Source organism: Tigriopus californicus, chromosome 10 (genome assembly GCF_007210705.1).
Source record: "Tigriopus californicus strain San Diego chromosome 10, Tcal_SD_v2.1, whole genome shotgun sequence".
In the NCBI taxonomy this organism is placed as follows: Eukaryota; Metazoa; Arthropoda; class Copepoda; order Harpacticoida; family Harpacticidae; genus Tigriopus; species Tigriopus californicus.
In genome coordinates, this window is record NC_081449.1 from 13,495,914 (window position 1) to 13,517,629 (window position 21,716).

The 21,716-nt window shown below is 43.9% G+C and overlaps 5 protein-coding genes and 1 long non-coding RNA gene across 6 annotated transcripts; 4 read left to right on the forward strand and 2 right to left on the reverse strand.

Moving 5' to 3' along the window:
* Window positions 1-568: 568 nt before the first annotated feature.
* Window positions 569-3,162, forward strand: LOC131887775 (protein wntless-like; the record flags this gene model as incomplete). Its single annotated transcript, XM_059236462.1, is given in 4 exon segments — window positions 569-798; window positions 1,244-1,396; window positions 1,474-2,419; window positions 2,483-3,162. Coding segments are annotated over 4 exon segments (1,698 nt in total). The 3' UTR covers window positions 2,900-3,162.
* A 151-nt stretch (window positions 3,163-3,313) lies between these two features.
* Window positions 3,314-5,337, reverse strand: LOC131887777 (ras-related protein Rab-4B-like). Its single transcript, XM_059236464.1, has 5 exons — window positions 4,748-5,337; window positions 4,422-4,488; window positions 4,175-4,340; window positions 3,952-4,094; window positions 3,314-3,872 (listed from the first exon to the last, which is right to left on the reverse strand). Exons 1-5 carry the CDS (start codon window positions 5,012-5,014, stop codon window positions 3,781-3,783), a joined length of 735 nt encoding a protein of 244 aa, XP_059092447.1. The 5' UTR covers window positions 5,015-5,337; the 3' UTR covers window positions 3,314-3,780.
* LOC131887778 (uncharacterized) lies at window positions 4,337-4,938 on the forward strand. Its single transcript, XR_009374059.1, has 2 exons — window positions 4,337-4,509; window positions 4,630-4,938. It is a non-coding gene; the product is annotated as an uncharacterized LOC131887778 (long non-coding RNA).
* A 5,388-nt stretch (window positions 5,338-10,725) lies between the features above and the next one.
* On the forward strand, window positions 10,726-17,331 carry LOC131888020 (uncharacterized). Its single transcript, XM_059236788.1, has 12 exons — window positions 10,726-10,861; window positions 11,124-11,545; window positions 11,612-11,887; window positions 13,486-13,871; window positions 13,941-15,025; window positions 15,095-15,263; window positions 15,330-15,597; window positions 15,656-15,777; window positions 15,836-16,026; window positions 16,099-16,249; window positions 16,468-16,876; window positions 16,941-17,331. Exons 5-12 carry the CDS (start codon window positions 14,657-14,659, stop codon window positions 17,284-17,286), a joined length of 2,025 nt encoding a protein of 674 aa, XP_059092771.1. The 5' UTR covers window positions 10,726-10,861; window positions 11,124-11,545; window positions 11,612-11,887; window positions 13,486-13,871; window positions 13,941-14,656; the 3' UTR covers window positions 17,287-17,331.
* A 106-nt stretch (window positions 17,332-17,437) lies between these two features.
* Window positions 17,438-18,893, forward strand: LOC131888021 (uncharacterized). Its single transcript, XM_059236789.1, has 3 exons — window positions 17,438-18,026; window positions 18,102-18,227; window positions 18,569-18,893. The coding sequence occupies exons 1-3, from the start codon at window positions 17,963-17,965 to the stop codon at window positions 18,835-18,837; spliced, it is 459 nt and encodes a 152-aa protein (XP_059092772.1). The 5' UTR covers window positions 17,438-17,962; the 3' UTR covers window positions 18,838-18,893.
* Window positions 18,894-19,108: 215 nt separating this feature from the next.
* LOC131887609 (kelch-like protein 15) lies at window positions 19,109-20,986 on the reverse strand. The gene has a single exon (XM_059236238.1). It carries the CDS (start codon window positions 20,984-20,986, stop codon window positions 19,109-19,111), a length of 1,878 nt encoding a protein of 625 aa, XP_059092221.1.
* Window positions 20,987-21,716: the final 730 nt, after the last annotated feature.

Genomic DNA, 21,716 nt, shown 5'->3' on the forward strand with positions numbered 1-21,716 from the left:
AGTAGCCAAGACTTGCATTCTGTGAGGACTTTGTCAAAATATACAGACCAGATAGATACAACACTCAAGTAACAGTTACTTCAAGATTATCTTTTCTTTTTTTCAATATCTATTAATCTCTATCCTTCGACATATTGTGTCTTTGATATGTACAATAATGAAATTCATCTAAGAAAGAACTTGCTTTTCCTTTGAATACATCGCCACCCTGTTCGTCATGGTGACCTCTCTGACATTTAATTTGTTTTTATCGGCATTGCCTTGCGTTCTCCAAGAAACATTATCTTAATTTGACGGCAACTCATGCAGGTTAAGGAACAGCTCTTTTGGCTCAATGTGCTCAATCCAAATCTTTTCAAGGTCATTCATGAATTTTGAATACCTCTCCACAAAAGTTAACCGCCAACACACGATTTAGTAGTCACTCTGGTGCCAGCAACAGCAACAGCTACAATAATAATCGCAAGAAAAGCCGTCAAAAGGGTTGGGCCTAGAGACCTCTGGTTGGGCCCCTTGGAGATACAAAAGAACTAGTATCCCTCCGTCCTCCCATCCACCCACCTAGTATCTGGATTCACATTCTCGGCAGAGTCCACGGTGGTCCATCCGAAGGAAGATGAGTTCCCACGGGGCCATCATTGAGATCATGTCCACCCGGAAGTTGACTTACCTGGTGGGGATTCTCTTCCTGGCCCAAGTGGCCACCTTCTTCTTGGGCGCTGTGATCTCGCCCACGCCCAATAGCTCACTCCAGGTCCTGGCCACCAAATGCATTGATCCTAAGGCCGACATCAATGGGTACGTGACAACAGACTTCTTATTATTAAAACCAAGTTGTGCCAATTGTATAAATTGCAAAGTATGTAAATGTATTAGACGTTATATCCAATAATGAGTAATTGATCCGACTTTAATTTTAAAAGAAATTAGGTAACAAAATGAAGCCCAACCCAATCCAAAAGGACAAAACAGACCTTGAGACACCATAACGATTAACGAAACAAACTGGAATTAACCGCAAACTCGAGGATTGCGATACCAATGAACTACATAGAGGAGGATATCAATTTTTCACAGAAACTAAAACGGGTGACATTTAGGCCCAATAGTGGAAGATAAATAACCGTCGTGATTGTATGTCATCATAGATATCAGACTTGTATAGTCATTGGATTTTAAGATCTAAATCAGTGTGACTTTCAACCTGCCCTGGAAAGTGTAATATTTACATGTTTTATTCTAGACGTAAATGGTTCTATCCCCGAGGAAAGGGCAAATGCCAGCGAATCGAAAACTTTGCCGCCGAGAGCGAGGAAATCCAACATTTGACGGCCGAACACGTGGTCTTCGCCTTCCAGATTCCCTTGCCTCGAGACAAAATTGCTTTGGACTACAGGTACCTATCCTAGGACAGTTCTACCCCTACTCGGTTAAGCAAACCATAACGTATTCTATTTTTTACTGGCGGACCAGTCGATGGCAACAAAATCTCATGGGCATCTTGCAACTGGATATCGGATACGAGGAGGGGTTCGATCACGAGCCGTCCGTGGAATTATTCATGAAAGCCCGTTTAGGCTATCGGAATATGGGTGACTCCGAGGACGATTGGAAGCTCATCGATTCGTCTTTTGTTCATCGAACCATGAACTGCGAGATCGACGAGGACAAGAAGGAGCTCGGATACAACTACAACTGTTCCATGTTGAATCTCTTCGAGTTGGGATCGCTCCATCACGATTATTATCTCCTCAACATCCGATTGCCCTCCATCTACGAGGAAGACGGTACGGTCATCGATATCAATAATAGCGTGGGCAAACTTCAAGACGTGTGGATGGTGGCCATTCACCAAAATGGCGGTTTCACTAAGGTCTGGGTCTCACTCAAGACTGTCTTCTTCCCCATCATCTTGATCGAGATGATCTGGTATTGGAGGCGCATTTCGCAGCTCCCTCGTCAAGCCACCTTACTCGAGAAAGGTCTATTCGCTTTGGGGTGTGCCTTGACTTTCCTAAACGTGCCATTCGAGTTCTTTACGTTGTCATACGACATGCCTTGGCTGATCTTGCTCAACGACATCAAGCAAGGTGTGTTTTACGCCACACTCATGATTTTCTGGCTCATCTTCGCCGGCGAGCATTGCATCAACGACGCCGGACCCGGTGAGAAGAACGGGATCAAGGCCTATTGGAAGAAACTGGCCGTGATTCTGTTCGGCTGCTCGTGTCTGTTGGTGTTTGATATCTGCGAACGAGGAACCCAACTCAAGAATCCGTTTTACTCGATTTGGACCACGGAATTCGGCACGAACGTGGCCTTGGGATTCATCATACTAGCTGGCATCTCGGCCGGCGTCTTCTTTATCTTTCTCTGCTACATGATCTACCGAGTATTTATGACTATCAGCGAGAAGCAGGTAAAAGGGAGAATAAACTCTTCAATGTCCTTGACCTTGAATGAATTTCCATCCACTTTTCAGGCTTCAATATCGTCCATGTCTCGAGTGCGACAGATCCATTATCAGGGCATCATTTGGCGTTTTCGCTTCCTCATGTTGGCCACCCTCGTCACAGCCGCTCTCACTACCATCGGATTCATCTTAGGACAAGTGTCCGAGGGCCAATACAAGTGGGACGAGAATATCTCCTTGGAGTACACCTCGGGATTCATGACCGGCGTTTATGGCATGTGGAACATCTACATATTCGGGCTGCTCTTCTTGTATGCACCCTCTCACAAGAATTGGCCGGGATCTGAATCGTCTGCCTTGGATTCTTCTGGAGATCCCGGGGTTAATGGCGAAGAAATCGAGTTTACCATGCATCGAGGAGCCCGATCGGATGCTTCGGAAATCAGCTCACTTACCGAGTTTATTCGTCATCAAGCCACGGACTAAAATGAAAGCCAAGCGTCTTTCGAGAATACTACAAATCTTCCAACCACGACAAATTTGAATCTCAATCAAAAATAATTCTCCAACGATCTAATGAATAACTGATGTGCCAAAGACGTTTCACTCTTCCATGACGTTGTTGTATTTAAACACGAACCTCCCCTGTGCATTTATACGTTTGATGGTATTGGAAATGGCAGAATTTCCTTGCCACCATGTCTGGTGAACTAATTGCAAAACTTCAATAAAACAAGTATGACAAATGATACTTTAGTTGGTGGGCATATAATTGTATTTTGTCTTCTCAAAATTGGCCATCCCCAAGAGGATTGGAAAATATTGATATTTTAACTTGGACCAAAAAAAAAAAAAAAAGAGTACTGTGATTGTGCCAGGTTACAATTTTTGGTAGCACTATTAAATATATATCTGTCATATATTTGCAATGTAGGTTTCATATAATATATGTTTTATCACGGTCAAGTTTGCTAAATGTAACAATTATGTGTAGATATGAAATGCGATGATTGAGGCAAGCAGGCCGATATAGAAACTGTTTGTCGAAAAGGCGCGGCAAAGTACCGTCTCAACCCGCATATGAGAAAGAATGAAAGGAATTCTCGGTCATCTTGGTGAAGTCCACAATTTTGGCTTTGGAATGAGCGCACAGGAGATGTTCAAACACATTAGGTTATTTGGGTTTTCTGCTCTAAAAGTGGATTTTCATTTCTAATTGTGACGACCAGAGGATGACACCATTATCGAGGGTAGATTGATGGGTGGGTGGGTAGGTGGGGTGCGGGTGGATAAGGCAGAGTGCAAAAGTTTAGTAATGGATCAGAATATTTTCAACTGATAAAACAGAGGGTAGCTATGTATTGCTCCTAGAACTTGCACGGGATATTGCTGCAATCTGGCGTTTTCCGACTTGTTGACTGTTGATTCCGTCTCAGCAAGGACTCGCCATACTGGATCCCTGGACCATGAACAAAATTGTGCGCATTACAGTGGACGTACATTATCATGAAAAGAAAAACAACCAAACCGTGGTTTACCTGAGCCAATTCTTTCCGGGTCCAATTCTCCGGTCTCTATCTTGGCTAGAATAGTTTTGGAACATTTCAAGAAAGCCTCCTCTACGGAATCACCCGTTTTGGCACTGGTCTCCAGAAAAATCATGTCATTCTCTTGGGCGAATCTGTTGGGGAAGCGTGACAAGTTCAGACATGTTCTACGATATTGTATTACATATTCTTTTTAACCTATTTTATTCCTTACCGGCTAGCTTCCAGAAAAGTGACTTCTCGTTCGCCCTCGAGATCTTTTTTGTTCCCAACTAGGATAATGACAATGGATGCACTGGCCAAAGTCCGGGCATCGGTGAGCCAATTGGCCAGAGTGTTGAAGCTCTCCCGCGACGTGATATCATATACCAACAGAGCACCTATTCAGATCCGAGACCAAATGAAAGATGTGAAATTGAAAGATCCCATGATAATGATTGGCGCCTGCCACGCCAGCTTACCTGCCGCCCCTCGGTAATAACTTCGTGTGACGGATCGAAATCGCTCTTGTCCGGCTGTATCCCAAATCTATAGGAATAACGAAATCAGGTTTGAACGAAATATTTCACGTTAAGCTATTAACACAAATTCTGGGACATTGCTAAGGGTTCTTTTTTTTTCGGCTTTGAAGTCCCATCTTTGAGTTTCTATCCAATAATCCTTTATCAGGGAATCTGGAAAGAAACACTCGGACTGATGACGGATCAGGACAGACGCTGGCTCATGTAGCAAACCCCCGAAGAACCGCCCACAATACCAGGAACAATGACCGGAAAAGGCTTCGAACCTGGAGTTTGACTGTTTTTCCGCCCACGGGCACGATCTTGGACCCGAACTCGACCCCGATGGTATGACTGGAATCCTCTTTGTAACGGCCTTCGATGAATTGGTGAAGAAGACAGGATTTGCCCGTGCCCGCCGACCCGATCACCAAAAACTTGAACAAGTAGTCGTAAGAATCCACGTAGTTGGGCACGGTGGCCGGGCTAGTGGCCCCGGACGTGGCCAGAGCCCCCCGGGAACCCGTTAGATCCTCCATCCTCCCGCTTGCCATCTCGACCACGACCACTCCCTGGCTGGATCAAATGGATGGCAGGCAGGCAGGCAGGCGGGCGGGGGGTATGTGGGTGGCTGGGTGCCTGAATGAAGAGCTAGCTCTAGTCTGGTCTCTGATCAGGCAGTCTGGAGCGAAAGGGGTGGGTGGATAGGTGGGTCAAGTCGGAATGGGATCTGGCTTGCACTATTAGCCACGGCAACAACTACCACCACAACTTCTTCGAAATCAGACACATCAGTACATACAGGGAGTTGGCTGCCTGAAATCGACGTAGAGAAGATGGAACTTCTGTGAATGGATGGATAGATGGGATAGACGGACGGACGGACTGTTGCGTGCGAGCACAATGCTACATACGCCCTCACCCTTCTGGCAGGGATTGGTCCTGAATGAACGCTCTCCATCCAGTCCAAAGGTGCTTTTAGCAGGCGCTAGGCTCTATCAGTAGTATGTAGTATGGACTGAGAGGATCAAATAATTTTTCACGACAAATCACGGGAGGTTGCTAAACTGAGGTTGGAAATTCACATATTCAATGGCATTTGACATGGCTAACGTTAGCCCGTTAGTTAGCTGGAAAATTTGATCCTGTTTCACGTACAACGGTTGACTACCACGGTTGACTCTTGGTTGAATCTGAGCCACACCACCTTGGAAAATGATGTAGCCTTCACCATCACAGCTTTGCAACCTCGACTAGGTTATCTGGTAACTGTATTTGATCCCACTTGGACCAGAATCTACCTTACAAGGCTGAAAGAGGCTCTTGTCCTGTTGTGTTGGTAAATTCAAGCATTAGAGATTACAAGCTAGTTGGTCATTGATCTTCAACAAGTAGGCAAATAGAAATAACTGACAAATTTAATCTATCCAGAGTGCAAGTTTGGTGGGCATGTTGTCTACAATTTTGTTGTATAGCATGGGGTCAGCCATTTGTTTTACCTTCACTTCTCAAGGGGATAAGGTTTCTATTAATGTATCCCTTTACTATTGCAAATTCCCCTAATGGCAAACTCTGCCAGCAATGAACTCTGCTACAGCAAACCCCACCAATGTCAATCGCCCAACAACAATGATCGCCCCTGTGATCATCTCCACTGCAGATTATTCCGCCATATACAACATTGGACTGGGCACAATCATCAACTAGTTTGCGCTATTGAGTAAATTGATCCCTATGTGAGATGAATTTTTATCATATTATCCGTTTAAAAGAGCCACCTACCTAGCTAAACCATCTTTTATTGCTAGGCAGCATATGAGGGCAAAAATAGTACAGACAGAGGCAACACCACCACTGGGAATTAACATGGAGAGTCATCTAATTAGATGACTTGGTTCAAGATTGTAATGTGATGCTTGAGTAAAAGAATATCTCGCCATTCAGTTTTTGACAACAGTGCAGTGTGCTTTAGTATACTAATTCGTTTTGATGTGAAAAGGAGCCGATTACAACTGTCTTTCATTGATTCTTTGCACTACACACACTGCAAATTGTTGACATCCCTAGCCTTACAAAGTTAGTACGTCATGCGTGGAGGGTGTCGGCGCTCGACATGCCTCAACTCGAGTCCAGTCTGAGTCCTCTTCGTCCCTCGTTTGTTGTCGAGGCTGACACGATCACTAGAACCAGCCAAAAGATACGACGGATATGGTTTTTCATCAAGATTCAATACAGCCAGCGTTTCTGACTGACCACTCGGACCGTGCGCAAGCTTGCTCCGCTGTGCGCATGTAATGAAGGTGACGTCACGGTCATAGTGGGTCCTAGAGGCCGTACGCGTAATGGATCAGGATTACAGGAACTTTATCAGTATCCCTCCGTGATCATGAGCAGAGGGGAAAAACACATCATTAAACAACTGTCCCCTGAAGTAGGAAATCAGATCTTTACTTAGGATTATTCAATATTCCATCAGCTTTGGTTAGGTACACAATTGTGTTAGCACAAGTTCTTAAGCTTCTATTTTTGGGAATCAACGTCGCTTTTTTTCGGGTTCGTTCTTGGCCAATTGCAGCCAACGATTACTAACTTGGTGAGATTGGGGATTTTTCCTTTAAAGATAATCACTCAACTAATGAACTGAATATTTCAGCTGGCCCCAAGTTTTATTGTTCCTGATTAATTTTAGATGTTGAGCAATTTTGATTGCAGACAATGCTGTTTCGATCAAGATTTGGCTGAACAATCGACTGGTGCAAAGTTGGCATCGTGATGCTATCCCTGGACTTAAACGTGCGATATATCCAGCCACACATTTGAAAAGCTTTACCCACCTTCAACTGGATATGCTCATCAAACTTTCCATTGTTTTGGAGAACTACACCTAAATATTTCATAGATGAGACCTGCTCAATATCTTTACCTCCATTATCTACAAGTGGAGGATTTAAAGGAGTTCACCCAAAGGTCATTGAGCGGAATTTCATTCAGTTCAGGGCCATATTACTCTCAGTTACCCAAGAGTAGATTCGGTCTAAGTCCTTTGCAAGGCTACTGGAATCTTGGCCATTCCTACCAGAAACTAACTTTGTATCGTCCGCATAAGAAGAGAGACTGGCAGTAATGCTAAGCTTTTGAAGTGGGGCAACAAATATTATAAAAAGGAGGGGCCCTAAGATGGAGCCCTGGGGAACACCTGACTTGACATCATGTCTGTCACTAAGGGATCCCTCGACCTTAACAACTTGCTTCCTATCCTGAATGAAGCTTCTTATCCAATTGAGAACCTTGCCTTGGATCCCAATGTCATGAATTCTATTCAACAAAAGGCCATGATCTACTTCATCAAAAGCCTTGCCAAAATCAAGATAGACAACATCAACTTTGGACTTCATGATCTTCTCAAACACTTTCAATATTCGAAGCGAGAGAAATCAGCCTGAAGTTACTGGTGAGTGACTTATCTCCCCTTTTAAAAGCTGGAACAACGTGAGCTAATTTTAGTAAGATGGAAACTTGCCCTGATCCAAGATGCAACGCATCAAGTACGAGAAAACAGGAGCAAGAACCAGTGAGCATCTCATCAGAAACTGAGATGTCACGCCATCAGGGCCAGGAGTACTTGAAAGCCTCAAGTCCTTGATGGCCGCTAAAGCATCTTGATCTGTGACTACAAGATCATATAAACGCTCAACTTGACTGACATAGTCTCTACAGGGTTGCTACAAAGTTCGCCAGCGATAAGTTTCAGTACTTGTAAATCCACTGTGGCTCAAATTGGCAAGTTGGATTGGCCTCAAATTTTTGGAGGAAAAGCGCTCCTAAAGATCATATAAAAATGTGAAGGCACTCGACAGAGGATTAAAGGCTGCCTGGGAATATCACCATTGAAGTTGTGCTTGCCACAATGAATGAAGTTTCAAAGCGTATCAGCCAAATTGTCCGTGCAAAAGAAGGTCAAATGAATAATTTAGTAACAAGAAAGGTTAATGGCAGATCTAACATCACCATAAAAAAGTTTGATGAATGCAACTCATATGGTTTTAGAACTATTTGTATTTCTAAGTGCCAGCGTATTTTGTGGCAGCCATGTACATTGTTAATGGCTTCCCCATCAACCTCAAAAAGCCCAACAAAGTGTTTCATTTTTCGTATTCGTAGAGTTTGCATAAGATAAAAAAGCCTTCGGATTCGACCTGACCTCCTGAACCACCTTACTCTCAGTTTTTAGCTGGTCATATTTGATGGAGACCTTAATCTTACCCTGAACTACGTCCAACTTTTTTGGAGACTACCCACAATTACTGGATTCGAAGTGCTCTTCATCCTTTTTGCTAGTTTGCAACTCCTTTTGAACAAAGTCTTCCTACATTTTGGAATTTTTGTCCGTGTACCACCTTTCAGAACACATTCAGAGCTTTCTAAACTGGAGCAAACTTCCTTAAAAACTGAAACTAATTTATCAATGGCTGCATCTATGGACGATTCCTGTTTCAAAATTGAACTCAGGTCAAGTTCTTCTAATCTTTCTCAACGGCCAATATTCATATTTGAACTTGAATTTAGCCACACCAACCTTTTTGGCCGGTTTTACGCTAGAGCATGCCGGCTTTTGAGTTTTGGTCAACCCTAGAGGGCTCTAGTTGATCCTATCTCAAGAAATTGATGATCTGACAGATTACTAGGTGTCACATGGACATACTGGATCAGATCAGGGTCATTGGAAAAGATCAAGTCCAGAACGCTATTTGCTCTGGTGGCTACACCAACATGGTGGGAGAAATTGCCCAAGATCACAAATTCCTCCAGCTTTTTGAACGACTGAGATGTCGATTTCGAGATGTGAATATACCCATGGGGACTAGGCTCTCACTCTACAACGCTAGCCGGAAAATTAAAGTCCCTGCAAAGAAAACCTTCGAGCAAACTGCCTGATCCAACTCATTTCCAGGAAATGGAGAGCTGACATTAAAGAGCTGACTGAATAAGAAGGGAGGGGCCTATACATTGTTACAATAGACAGATCAAGCCCTCGGATATGACAAGAAAGACCTCTACTTATCCATTCGACATTTGTACATGACTAATGTGGAAATCATTTTTAACATATAGACATTTATTGACAAAAAATAATTTTGGGTCCTTTTGCGTGAGGGATGAATTTTGTTTGAACAACAGTCTCCCACTTAATTGCAATCATGGAGTGAGTATTGGAACATTATTTTAAGAAATTGGGTCTTTTTGGTGTAATTTTGATGCTATTTAGGTTGCGATTTTTTCTCTTATTGCAAGAGGGACTTTCTTGGCTCAATTCCATACCTAAATTGCCAGGAGAAGCAAATGGATGCTGCTTCATCTCTTAAGAGTCCATGAACTAGTTTACCGGAATTCAAATACTTTTTCATTTTACCAATATCAAAATGCAACAAACAAAGAACGTCTACACCAGGCTCCAATTCCGATGATCATTAGTGAAACATGTTGAACGAAAAAGTCCAATTTTAAGACAATTGAAATCAGAAATTTTGAATTTTTTAAAATTTGTTTCCAAATTGCCTGAATGTTTTTAAATTGACCCAAGAAAATATCAAATAAATCTATTAATGCTTTTTTTTAATTTCTGCTCACAACCTAATAACAAACTTGAATAGAGCAAGTAATTTTTACCTACACATAACATTAACAGGAAATATGTGTGTACATAACTCACAGACATTGTGCCTCAAAGATACATCTCAGGCGTGACATCTCAGTTTCTGATGAGATGCTCACTGGTTCTTGCTCCTGTTTTCTCGTACTTGATGCGTTGCATCTTGGATCAGGGCAAGTTTCCATCTTACTAAAATTAGCTCACGTTGTTCCAGCTTTTAAAAGGGGAGATAAGTCACTCACCAGTAACAAGGCTGAGAATTGGATCGTGTTTTTTTTATTTGATTTAGCCCAACAATGATTTAAGAGTTAACCAATGGTGTTCCTGAGCTGGACCAAATATGCTCGTTCATAAAAAAAATCAAGAAAAAGGTATTTGCGTTGGTTAACAATCAAGGGTTAACAATTATGCGACCGCCTTTACTTTTGTTTTTCTTTTCATCATACCGCTAACACTTGCACTCGCGTAAAAGATGTCGTAAATGCTAATATCGAAATGAAGGGAAACATTCTCCTTTGGATTCTACCAGCGTGTACACACAGGATTATTGCATTTCCCGCTGAATAAATGAGATATTGCTAGAGCAGCTAATGCTTCATTCAGCCATCGATCAAACAAGTGCCTTAGATTTAGTTAGTTCCAAAATGAAACATCGCCCTGCTTACCAAATGGAATTTCCTTCCCGATTCTACAACAACCATCATATTTACACGGTTTTGGCCAAAGACCAAGAGGCGGCTTCGTTCCGTAGGTCAGTTCAGTTTCACCTTAAATCCTTGTGATAAACTTGATCGAGTTGTTCATTCTTGGTAAAAGTTATTCTACACCCATTAGTTGGCGGTGCTACTTTTTTTTTTAAGTCTTAACCTGACCTAATCAAACCTAACCTAACACGATATTAATAACCCTTAAAGTCTCTATGTAAACCTTTTAACATTGGACCACAAATTTAAAAATGAGCACCGCCAACTAATCGGTGGAGAATAACGTTTATCGTTCATTCTTTCCCCCAGGAGACAGAATCTTAGGCGCAGTGCCCGACAACTCCTCATCAATTTATTCAAGAGCTTTTTTCACTGGGGCTTCTTCATCATATGGGGCCTGACCATCCTCATGGGCGTCTATTATCTAATCCTATCCAATCGGAGGCGTAAAGTGGCCTTTAATTCGTCATCCGAGAACATTGACTAAACCCAAAGACAAATCCACTTTTCAGTCACCCTGCCTTCTCACTGTCCTGTTTTGAAAATGCTTCTCGTTTTGTTGACATCAAGTTTTTCTTCCTGAAATCAAGTGAGCACGTTCCATGGCCGGCCAAAGCATCCGTGAACGCCAATCCAGACCATCACCATCATCATGTGGTTTCCCTCGATGCTAGCCCACGTGGTTCACACCTTTGTTGCTCCGATCAAAGGGGATCGACGTCAAGATCAAAGTAAGGTTGAATGAGCCGGGATTTCTATGGACCTTCAAATCTGTAACGTTTTGTAATCGTCACTAGTTTCACCCGTTCCATCGTCCAATGCCAAACGTGCCAAACCATCTCAGATCCCTTCCCCATCCTCGCCGGTGGTTCGTAAATCGCCCAGATTGCAGAAACGCCCTTTGGAGATCCAGAATGAGATCTCGAGCTCACTGAGCTCCAGCTCAAAGAAGCGGAAAGCGGCCTTGGAGGCCTTTGAAAAGAAGCAAAAGCAAAGTCAAAAGCGGAAGAAGGACGTCCAGGAGGATGTGGCCAATCAATCTACGGTGAAAGTTGAAGAAAAGAAACAGAAAGGTGGGTGAGATTCCACTTGGCTATATATATATATTTTGTAACACGTGTAGTTCCGATCCCGACTTGACGACTAAGGATATGAATATCTTGATAACGGCAATCATTTCCTCATGGAAACACTCTGCAATAACACAGGTCTATGGCTAAGCTTACCTCTTATTGGTTACTTTACAATTTTACATTGCCTAAATCATTGATTTCTTGAACCCATTCAGTTACATTGATATTTTGAGGAGGATGGTCTGATGGTTCACTTATGACCACCTTGAGTCTTCATTGTAACTGGTTAACTTGTAGAAAGACGATTAGTTATTGTTTCAAATGATGTATCAATACGATAGATTTGTTATGCTTAACCCCAAGTATTCCTAGGAAAGCCCTAGTATCGCAAATACGAATTGCTCATTGTGAGCTCTATGGAGTTGCCAAACTCTACCTTGATGGAAAATTTCGCAATAGTTTGAAAAGGCCGGAGGAAAACTCGTCGACTTTCTTGGGATGGTACATTCACCGATCCGTCCTCACAACTTGAAGGTGAAATTGACCCCAAAAGCCTTTCCTTAAGCTTAAACTCCTGAAAAAAGAATTCAGAGACTGTGATAGTGTCAAAACCACCTGCTATGAAGATTTTCTTGAAAAGTTTTCCAAACGTGTGGTTGACTATATTGGACGTGTAAGCCCAGCGATAGATAGTATCACGATGCTAACTCTGTTCCAATCGGTTGTTCAGCCACATCTTGAATATGCTTCACCCATTTGGGCTCCAATGAGTTCAGCAGGTTTGCGAAAGGTCAAACAAGTTCAAAGGTGTTTCACAATGAACATCACAGGACTGAGAGAGCTCTCCTATTGGGAGACACTTAAGAAGTTGGGACTGTAGTGTTCAGAGAAGGTACGAACTGTATCTGGAACTGTAAGTTTTCAAAAGCATTCATGGACTTTGTCTTAGTCCAGATTTTAGTGTCAGTTGTAGCCACCACAGAGGCTTACCTTGCGTTCTGAGAGCACCTTTCAAGTCAAGCTTGGATTCAGGGGCTAGTCAGATCTGCCACCCCTAACTCGTTGGTGGATCAGATTTTATTTGATAGTAAAGTTAGGTAAGGACGTTCTGGGCATTCCATTCGCAGAAGCTTGGACGACTGCCTTTTTACGTAACAAACTTCTCCAAGAATACAGATTGTTTTATTGGATTGTCTTAAAATCCACCAAAAGATTTCCTTCTTCAGTAAAAATGATCATTTTCAGTTTCTTTAGCATTATTTTGCTGTTACCATCCAAAAGGTGTGCGATTGCTTGGTCTAGTAAGACAAAATTATTACAATTCGAGTCAATATTAGCCTTCATAACCCTTCAGAACTCTCCACATCTTTTCCCAAACTTTGGCCAGGCCTTTCTATATTGTACACATCTCAATTGTTTTTAGATTTTCTGTCCTGTTTTCCGTATTGATTACTTGAGTTTGAATGAGTCATTTCGATCCATCAAAATGAATTGATTTTACAACAAGAAAATTTAGCTCTGGTGAAATTTGTATGATCTCAGCATCTTGGCAAATACATGAAATGACCAACATTTTTATCTCTATCAACAATTTGAAGTGGGACCAGACAAGGACGATGATGATGATGATGATAACGACGACGACGCCAACAACGCCAACAACGCCAACAACGCCAACAAAGAAGAAGTTGAAGTCCATCGAACCGCTCCAACTAGTCAAGAAGAAAGCAAAGCCAGGACACCCTTAAAGCTTGCGCAACTTTCCGAACTTACCTCCCCATCTCCTACCCCTAAATCCCCTAAAACTGTGGAAACCCGTCCTTTGATCGACAACTTAGATGATTGGAATGCGGACAAGGCTCGTCTGAAGAAACGTGCCGATAAATTGCTCTCGGCCTTTGATTAGCTTGATCGAATTATGATTTATGTTTTCAGCGAAATAAAGAAAAAAATCTACTGTTTCCCCAGCGCAAATTTGCACAAGGTAAAACATGGTAAATTCAATTGAAGGACGGCCGACAATGCACGTTGCTCTCTTCTCATTATTTTCCAGTTCGGCGCTCACAGCAACATTAATAATGTTATCAGCATTGCCCGGCTTTGTTCAGATCGATCAACAGCACATGGATTGATTTATGAAATTCATTAAGCACTATCCTGAACAAGCACCCATGAAAAACGGTGGTCAATGCTTTGCGTAATCGGAGCGTCAGATGGTGTCAAATTAGGTCTCTTCTTTTGTCCCTAGACATGCGATTCAGTGGACAAATGTATTTCGTTACACCTAGCTTGAGGCCCATAAATGTGTTCAATTCAAAAATGCACAAAGACCTGGACAAGGATTTGGCCAGTTTAACGAACGATATACCTCGTGTAAACGATTATTAGTAACATCCTCACCTTCAAAGCACTGTTGAGTAAGACCAAACCACGGGAACAGATGTCGTTGTCATCGTCGTCCTAATCCGAACTATTAACGTTCTGGTATTCAATCGAGATTCTTTCGGAATGGTATGGCGAGCACGCCTGCGTCTCCATTCCGAACCAGAGTGTCAGTCGCGTCTTTTACATGGGATATTGACGATAAACTCATTAGGGGGATCCGAAAAAGATTCTTCAGTAGTCCGTGGCCACCGTCCGTGGTCACATCTCTCTGAACAGGAAAGTCATTCAATGACTCTTTGCGTTCCGAGTCTCTAAACTACCATCGTTTCAACCATCCATTTTGAAGATACCCAACACCTCCGACCGATTGTTGCGTTTGTCAAAATGGTTTGGCGGTTTCTCATCCTATTATGGTCTTTGTTCTCGAACTGTTCGGTTCTGGCCCAGGAGGCCAAAACCTCGGTATTGATGCAAAGGTCGAGTTTGGAAAAATACGACCTGGCTCAATGTAACGATGGATCTACAGCCGCCTACTTTTATGACCAAGATGATGCTGCCAAAGGCAATGCCAAGATCTTGATCTACTTGCCCGATGATGCGGGGACACGAGAATGCTCCACTGCTCAAGGATGCCAATTGAAATGTCAAGAGAATCCTCAAAGATGCACATCAAACGAGCGTCCCTCTATTCAAATGGACGACGGAATCTGGTCGCAAGACAAGCGCAACAATCCTTTCGCTGATCATTTCAAGGTAATGAAAAACAAGCTCTAAGGGTAGGGTTCAATACATGGTTGACATATCAAAAATATCAAATCGAAGGTACTTTTGCCATCGTGCTCAAGCGACGAGTTCGGTGGAACCCGGGGTCGATCCGATGAAACCGGAGGAATGATCTTTCATGGGCGGCACATTTTCAGCTCACTACTTCGAGATATGGTAGCTAACCATAACATGGGAAAGGCTCAGGAGATTGTTCTCGTCGGCTCTGGTGAGGTCTTATTAATTGCTAGGCTGATGTTAACGATGGTTTTGAAGTATCTTAATCCGAACAAAGGTTCCGGAGCTCGAGGTGCTGCTCGCAACTGTGATTTCCTCGCGAATGCCATCAAAACCGTCAATGAGAACACCAAAGTCAGATGTGTCCTAGATGGAGTGGATCTTGTTCCGTATTGGGTTCAAAGTGAAAATTGTTTCGAACCTAAGGAGAAACCTGAGGCTCAGAAATATCTCTGGGATAGACAAGACGACGAATCTTGCATTGAAGAGAATAAGGACAAAGTCAATTCCACCGAACTAGCCAATCTATGTGGAGCCTTTTCCAGGTATTAGAACGATATTTTCATGACAAGGGGTATCCGCATCTATGGCTTCATTCTATAGGTCGTGGAAACACATTAAGACCCCAGTTTTCCTGACTTCCAACCAACTCGATGAGACAAATTTCGATGAACAGACTTGCGGTGTGGCTTCAGATGCCGAGGATTTCCGAGACTTTTCCGTTGGTAATGGCACATTTAATTCCATAAAATATTTGATGCCAAGGCGGTTTCTTCTCTAAAGGTTGGAGACAAGGAATGTTGGCAATGGCTGAAGCGCTTAGCGTGAATAAACCAGAAAATGGGTGGTTCATCCCCAATTGCGATGATGCTACAGCCTTTCTGGACAACGAGCACGCCGCTTTGAGGAGAGAAGTTCGCATTCCTTTGCTCACCACTCAAACTGCGGAGGAGAAGAGTGTCAATGTTCTTCAAGTACAGACTTATCCTTGTCTGAAATTATCAATCTAAAATTTAGTGAGTGTTTTTTTCTTTATTCAATACTAGGCCATCAATAACTGGCTGAACAAAGGTAGCGACCATCAAGCCATTGATGCTTTTGGAGTCCCCAACGACGCATGCAGTGCCGTTAAATCCTTGCCTTTGGATCTTCGCCCTGATTTGCCACTTAAACCAATCAGTGAAGATGCCAGACCAGGTAATGCTGAGCTGCTTGTCTTTTTGATGAAAAGAATGATCAAAAGTGTAACTCAAGGAAATGCATATCCTTCATTAGATCCAATGTTTTTAAATGCATTTAATCCAGTTGCAGAAGACACGGCTTTAATGCAAATTTGAAGGTCATGTGACTAGATCGATTAAGCAATCTGCACAAGACAGTTTGAAGGCTCACATGTTTTAAATTCATTTCTCCAGCTCCCATCCGAGCGGGATCGAGACGGGGACCTTTCCGAAGCCGTTTTAATCCCCCTTCGGATTTGTTCCCGGCTGGAAATCTGCCACGTACCGATTACATTGGGGAAGCTGACGACTACCTTTTCGACTATGACGAATTCTCCCTTGGCCAGGACTACGATTACGCTCTCGATACCGGACTAACGCCCGGTGTGGCAGCCGCTCTGGATCCTTTGGATCATCCCATTGTGGACGATTCTCATCATCCAGTGGGCAGACCCGTTCATCGTCAACCTGTTATTCACTCCAAACCTTACTATGGTCATGGAGCCAAGCGATACCCAGGTCGTGTAAGACATACGCCTGGTCGTCGAGTTAGTCTATGGCGACGTCTTTACTACCTGGAATACCTCAAGAAGCTCTATAACCGGTAGCATGATTGGCTCAGATATTTTTATGTCCTTATGCTTTACCTACTTTCATGTGTTTTGTAGGAATTATCAGCAATATGCGGATGAATACTACGGAACAGCGGTGGGTCCCAATCACGGTTATCATGGAAAGACCGCTTATTCCAAAGGCCATTCCTTCCCACGCCATCCCGCCTACACTCGATCGGGCTATGGCTCCAAAGGAGGCGGTCGTCGCCGCCATCAGCATGGTCATTTCGCTCGCATTCAAGCCAAGGACGAGGCCACGGATGAGACCATTGATGGCGAACCCATCAGTCGTTTAGTTTCTGACAAGATCGAGAATCCAACCATCAATTCGGAAACGGCAGAGACGCCCCTTTTTGAAGAGGAAGATCCCAACGATCAAGTGGAGGAAATTAAGTTGTAAAGTCAAAGTGTTTGAAACATGTGTGAATAAATCGTATCAGAGAATGGCACTTTTTTATTGATTTATTTTGCGGCCCCGAGCGAATGCCCATTGCAATCGCAAATAACGAATAGAAATTAGCCTTTTGCAATTACTCTTCAGGGGCAACCGTGCACATGAATTAGTAATGCCTCCCCAATGGCCCCCAAGTTCATGGTCGGGAGTCGAGAATGGTGAAAGAAAGAAAGGAGCCCATGTCACCCACCATATTTGTTCACAGGAGGGCTCTGTGCACCAATGACATGATTCATGACTCACCATAACTTAATGGCAACTTTCACATTTGGTTAGAATATGGAAGCCCTCAATTAGTCATGGCTAACCGCCTATTCAGACTTTACGAGCCTTCAGTTACCAAAAGACGAAGAAAGAGCATAGCAAACAGTGTAATGAAGGTTCTTATTTTCTTCCTCTCTCTTTGGAAGGTTCCCAACCTTTGCCTGATCCATTCCTGAGCAACGAGTGATCCCTTTGGTGCAATTCGAGTTTTACAACTCAAAAGAAGGAACAACGGGGGGTAGGAAAGAGGACGTGAAACCCAGTGGGAGCCGATTGAAGCATTGACCAATCAAGGCAGAAATCGATGGTGTCGGATTCGAGGTGGAAATGAGGATCCAACTTTGAGAGAACCTTCGCCATGGTTATGAAGTCTGTCATCGCGAGAGCGCTAATTCTCTTACATTGCTTGCACATCGCTCTAGGTAAGATCAATCATCCATCGTGTCGAGTTGAAGAGAGGTGAGATGTTTGATATGTTAAAAAGCCTTTCACGTTAGCTCTCAGATGCTATGAATGCGGTGGAAAAACGGACAAGAATTGTGCCGAGTTCTCCGCCACGGCCAAATTTGAGGTCATCTGCAATTCAACAGCCAGTGGATGTATGACGGCAGATCGAGACGGCGGTAAGAGTACAATATGCGATTCAAAAAGAAATGTCGCAATTTAGAAGCGAAATATCATATAAAGATTGAAAGGTAATAAGTAAGTAGACGAATTATAACCTTTCATTTTAATAGTACTGGGGATTTCATTCCCTGTAGCGGTTAGAAAAGCCCGTGAAAAACCAAACCAAAATAGAATAAAAAATGAAAAAATGACGAGGAACTAATTGAAACGTAACAAATCCCGCTCAAAATCCATTTCGTCAGACATCTCTTATCTCTCCCTAAATTTGAATGAAAACATCCTTGCTTTCAAAGACAACATAAATGCCGAAAATGAAAATGATTTTATTTTGATATAGCGCTGGAGCAAAAACTGTGCTGGACCCGGGATTCGAACACGTGCGATTCCCCCATTCCGGGCCAACTCCGCGTGTGCTCCTGTAAAGGCGACCTTTGCAACTGTTTCGCGGACACAGGCAATGCCGCACTGACGGAGGAATGCCCAAGTGCCCCGTTCAATGCGGAACTTCGAAGTTCGAGCCCGATGTCGAATGTATTGAATGGTGAAATGGGGTTGGTATTATTTATTGGCTGCCTCGGTCTGTGCAAATATTTGAATGGACAATAACAGTATTATCATGATTATAATTATTACTCTTGATGATACATTTCTTTTCATCACAAGTTGTTGTTGTTCTTATTGTTGTACTTTGTTGATATCAATATTTCAACCGAATAGAGTGAGTGAAATTAATAGAGGTGTGTGTGTGTGTGTGTGAGTGAGCTTGTAAGCAAGATAGGTATATAGAGGTAAGTATAGCGTCGTGTCCCTATGTACTAATTAGGTGCTATTTTTGTGCAATTTCTAAAACTGGACCAACAACTCACAGTCATAGTAATCAGGCAATGTTCTCTAACTCGGTGCAATGTAAAGGCTTGGCTCCATAGAAGAAGTTCTCTTCGAGCACTTGTCGCCGAATCAACGTCCCCGCCCTAACTGTTCCGGGCAAATTGAGAACAATCGCCTTCCACTCGAGGCTCACCGGGTTGTAAGAATGAATCATGTTCGCATTGGATCGCTGCCAACTGAGCAGATAGACCAGGTTGTTGTGCGCAAAGGCCGCAATCACGTCCAGGCGGAAGTTCAGTCCGGGAATGCGTTTCCATTGGCGGGTTTCCGTGTCTAGACATTGGAAGACGTTCTCGCCATTTTTGGTACGATTGCCAAAGACGTAGATCTGCGTGCCCACCACGGCTAAAGCGGGCTTGTCCACGGAGTCCTGGTCAATGGGCGGGTTAATGGTGATCCACTCCGAGCGCTCCATGTAGAAGATATCACAGAAGTCACAACCTATAACGAAGATTTGGTCCCCGATTTGGCACACTGAGAAGGCGGTCCGCGGTTGAAGCATGGGCGGAAGACTGGTCCACCCCTGGAGATTCGTCAGATCGCCTCGATAGATCTTGTACACTTCGGTGGACACGTTCATAGGTCGATTCTGGTAGAGCACTTTGTTCGGGGCGCTGCGACAAAACTCGTCGGTCAAACCGCCGATGACGTAGATGTACTCGGAAGAGCAAATCACGCCAAATTCAATCACTTCCCGGGGCAGCGAGCCCCCGAAATGTTCCCAAGTGGCCGTGTTCAGATCAAAGATCTTGACGTCATTGGACACGCAGGTCTCACGGGGACCACGCTTCATCCCGCCAATCACCAACACTTCACTATCGTTCGTGATCATCTCGAAATTGGACGAGGAATGCGGACCATAATGCTGGAAGTAGGACTTGCTCTGAGTGGGGGCGTTCAGCACGGCCACGGCATGCCGCGAGGCGGAGCACGGATCAAAGTAAGCGTAGGTGGGCTTATCGCGGCGCTGACTGACAAACTCTTGAATGCCGAGGATTTCGGACTCGCACCGAGAATACTCGAACATGTACACGCAATTCGAGCATTGCCGGAGAGCGAAAGGATCCTGTTCCCGCGGCGGATCGTACAGTTTAGGCGAAACGGATTTGAGCGCAGCACGAACGTAGGCATCGGAGAGATTGCACAGCTTCAATTTGCCCACCAGTTCCATAGTCATGCTCAAGATACCCCCGGGTTCGTGCTCAGGACCTGTCTCTGGGTCGTCCTCTTCTTCCATGGCCTTGCGTTTGAGCCAAGCTACCAAGGCATCGAACAATGTCTTTTCCGAGCGAATGCACAAGACTTCATGGGAGAGCACCTGCTCAATCTCCTCAAATCCCAAGTACATGAAGAAGTCTTTGCGCAGAAAGTCCTCCAACCGGAAGCTCAACACGCCCAACACGTGGCTTCGAAGCTCGGCAAAGCCGTACTGCTCGGCCAGATTCCAGATCTTGAAGACCATGGCCAAAGGACAAGTGTGGAGTTTATCGCCCAAGAAGCTCAGACATTGAGGTACGAGGATGTCGTCATCGCTGATTTGCAGATACTGGCAGATCTCCACCAGTTCAAAGACATTGTCCTCATGAATGGTGATCTGTCCGGTGTAGATGTAGGTGAGAATGTGTCCGAAATGCTCGGCATCCAGGCCCTTGAGCGTGATTTGACCCTGTCCCGTTTGGTTCTCGGCAAAGTGCCCGTGAGGGTCGACGAGAGTGCGCAGATAGGGCGAGTACAGCGACACGATGAAGCGATGGGCGTTGAATTTGACCCCATCCACCTCGAAGACCATGTCGACCAGGGTGCCTTGGAGACGCTTCTGGTTGAGCTCCACGCCCCGATCACGGCACACCTTCTCTTGGTGGACCATGGTGGCCTGATTCACAGGGATGATGGTGGCATGATGAGTGAGGCCATCCTGGTCCACATTAGTCGAGGCTTAGTCGAGGATTCAGTTCTTCAGATGGACGAGCTGTCTGTTCGTCTGTCCGTCTGTCAGTCTGCCTGTCTGTCTCCCTTCCCTCCTTCTAAGTCAGCGACGAGCTCCACTCGTAAATAACAATCAGTCATCATGTTATGTTGGCTCAGACAGCTGATCAAACCAGTGTTGCTCGAAACATGCCAGAACGATCTGTAAAGTTTAAACATGCCACATCAAAAACCAACATATGCCAGAAAGTAATGACAACAAACGTCTAACATTTATAAGTTTCCGCAACATGTGGAGGTAGTTGTAACATTGCAACCTTATGACATTGCAACCCTATGACAGTGCCAGGGCATAGGGCTAGTCAAGTAAACGCGTTCATGAACAACTGACGTTATTCCATGGAGAAAAATCAAAGACAACAAACATGCCCAACCAAACCGCAGTGTGCATGCATTGGATCTTGACATTTTTTCCATTTTACATGCTTGTATAGGCAATTAGCCTTGTGGTGTTGAGCCAATTTGATAGTGCGTTCACTGATTAACACCAAACATGCTCATTTAGTAGGGTTTTTTAACACAACTCGCTCAAAATCACTGAATTATTGAAAATTCAATGGGCGAATGGTGCGAGTTGACTGTGATGTTTGTCGTAGTTCTCTCTCCCCAAA

Bases quoted from the DNA above. Each gene is read 5' to 3' on its own strand.
- LOC131887777 (XM_059236464.1), bottom strand. From the start codon at position 5,014: ATGGCAAGCGGGAGGATGGAGGATCTAACGGGTTCCCGGGGGGCTCTG. The intron at 4,341-4,421 runs GTAAGCTGGCGT...GGATCTGAATAG, and splicing joins TTATTACCGAGGGGCGGCAG to GTGCTCTGTTGGTATATGAT. The intron at 4,095-4,174 runs GTAAGGAATAAA...CTTCCCCAACAG, and splicing joins ACTTTTCTGGAAGCTAGCCG to ATTCGCCCAAGAGAATGACA.
- LOC131888020 (XM_059236788.1), top strand. From the start codon at position 14,657: ATGGTTTGGCGGTTTCTCATCCTATTATGGTCTTTGTTCTCGAACTGT. The intron at 15,026-15,094 runs GTAATGAAAAAC...ATCAAATCGAAG, and splicing joins CTTTCGCTGATCATTTCAAG to GTACTTTTGCCATCGTGCTC. The intron at 15,264-15,329 runs GTGAGGTCTTAT...ATCCGAACAAAG, and splicing joins GATTGTTCTCGTCGGCTCTG to GTTCCGGAGCTCGAGGTGCT.
- LOC131888021 (XM_059236789.1), top strand. From the start codon at position 17,963: ATGGTTATGAAGTCTGTCATCGCGAGAGCGCTAATTCTCTTACATTGC. The intron at 18,027-18,101 runs GTAAGATCAATC...CTTTCACGTTAG, and splicing joins TTGCTTGCACATCGCTCTAG to CTCTCAGATGCTATGAATGC. The intron at 18,228-18,568 runs GTAAGAGTACAA...ATTTTGATATAG, and splicing joins GACGGCAGATCGAGACGGCG to CGCTGGAGCAAAAACTGTGC.
- LOC131887609 (XM_059236238.1), bottom strand. From the start codon at position 20,986: ATGGTCCACCAAGAGAAGGTGTGCCGTGATCGGGGCGTGGAGCTCAAC.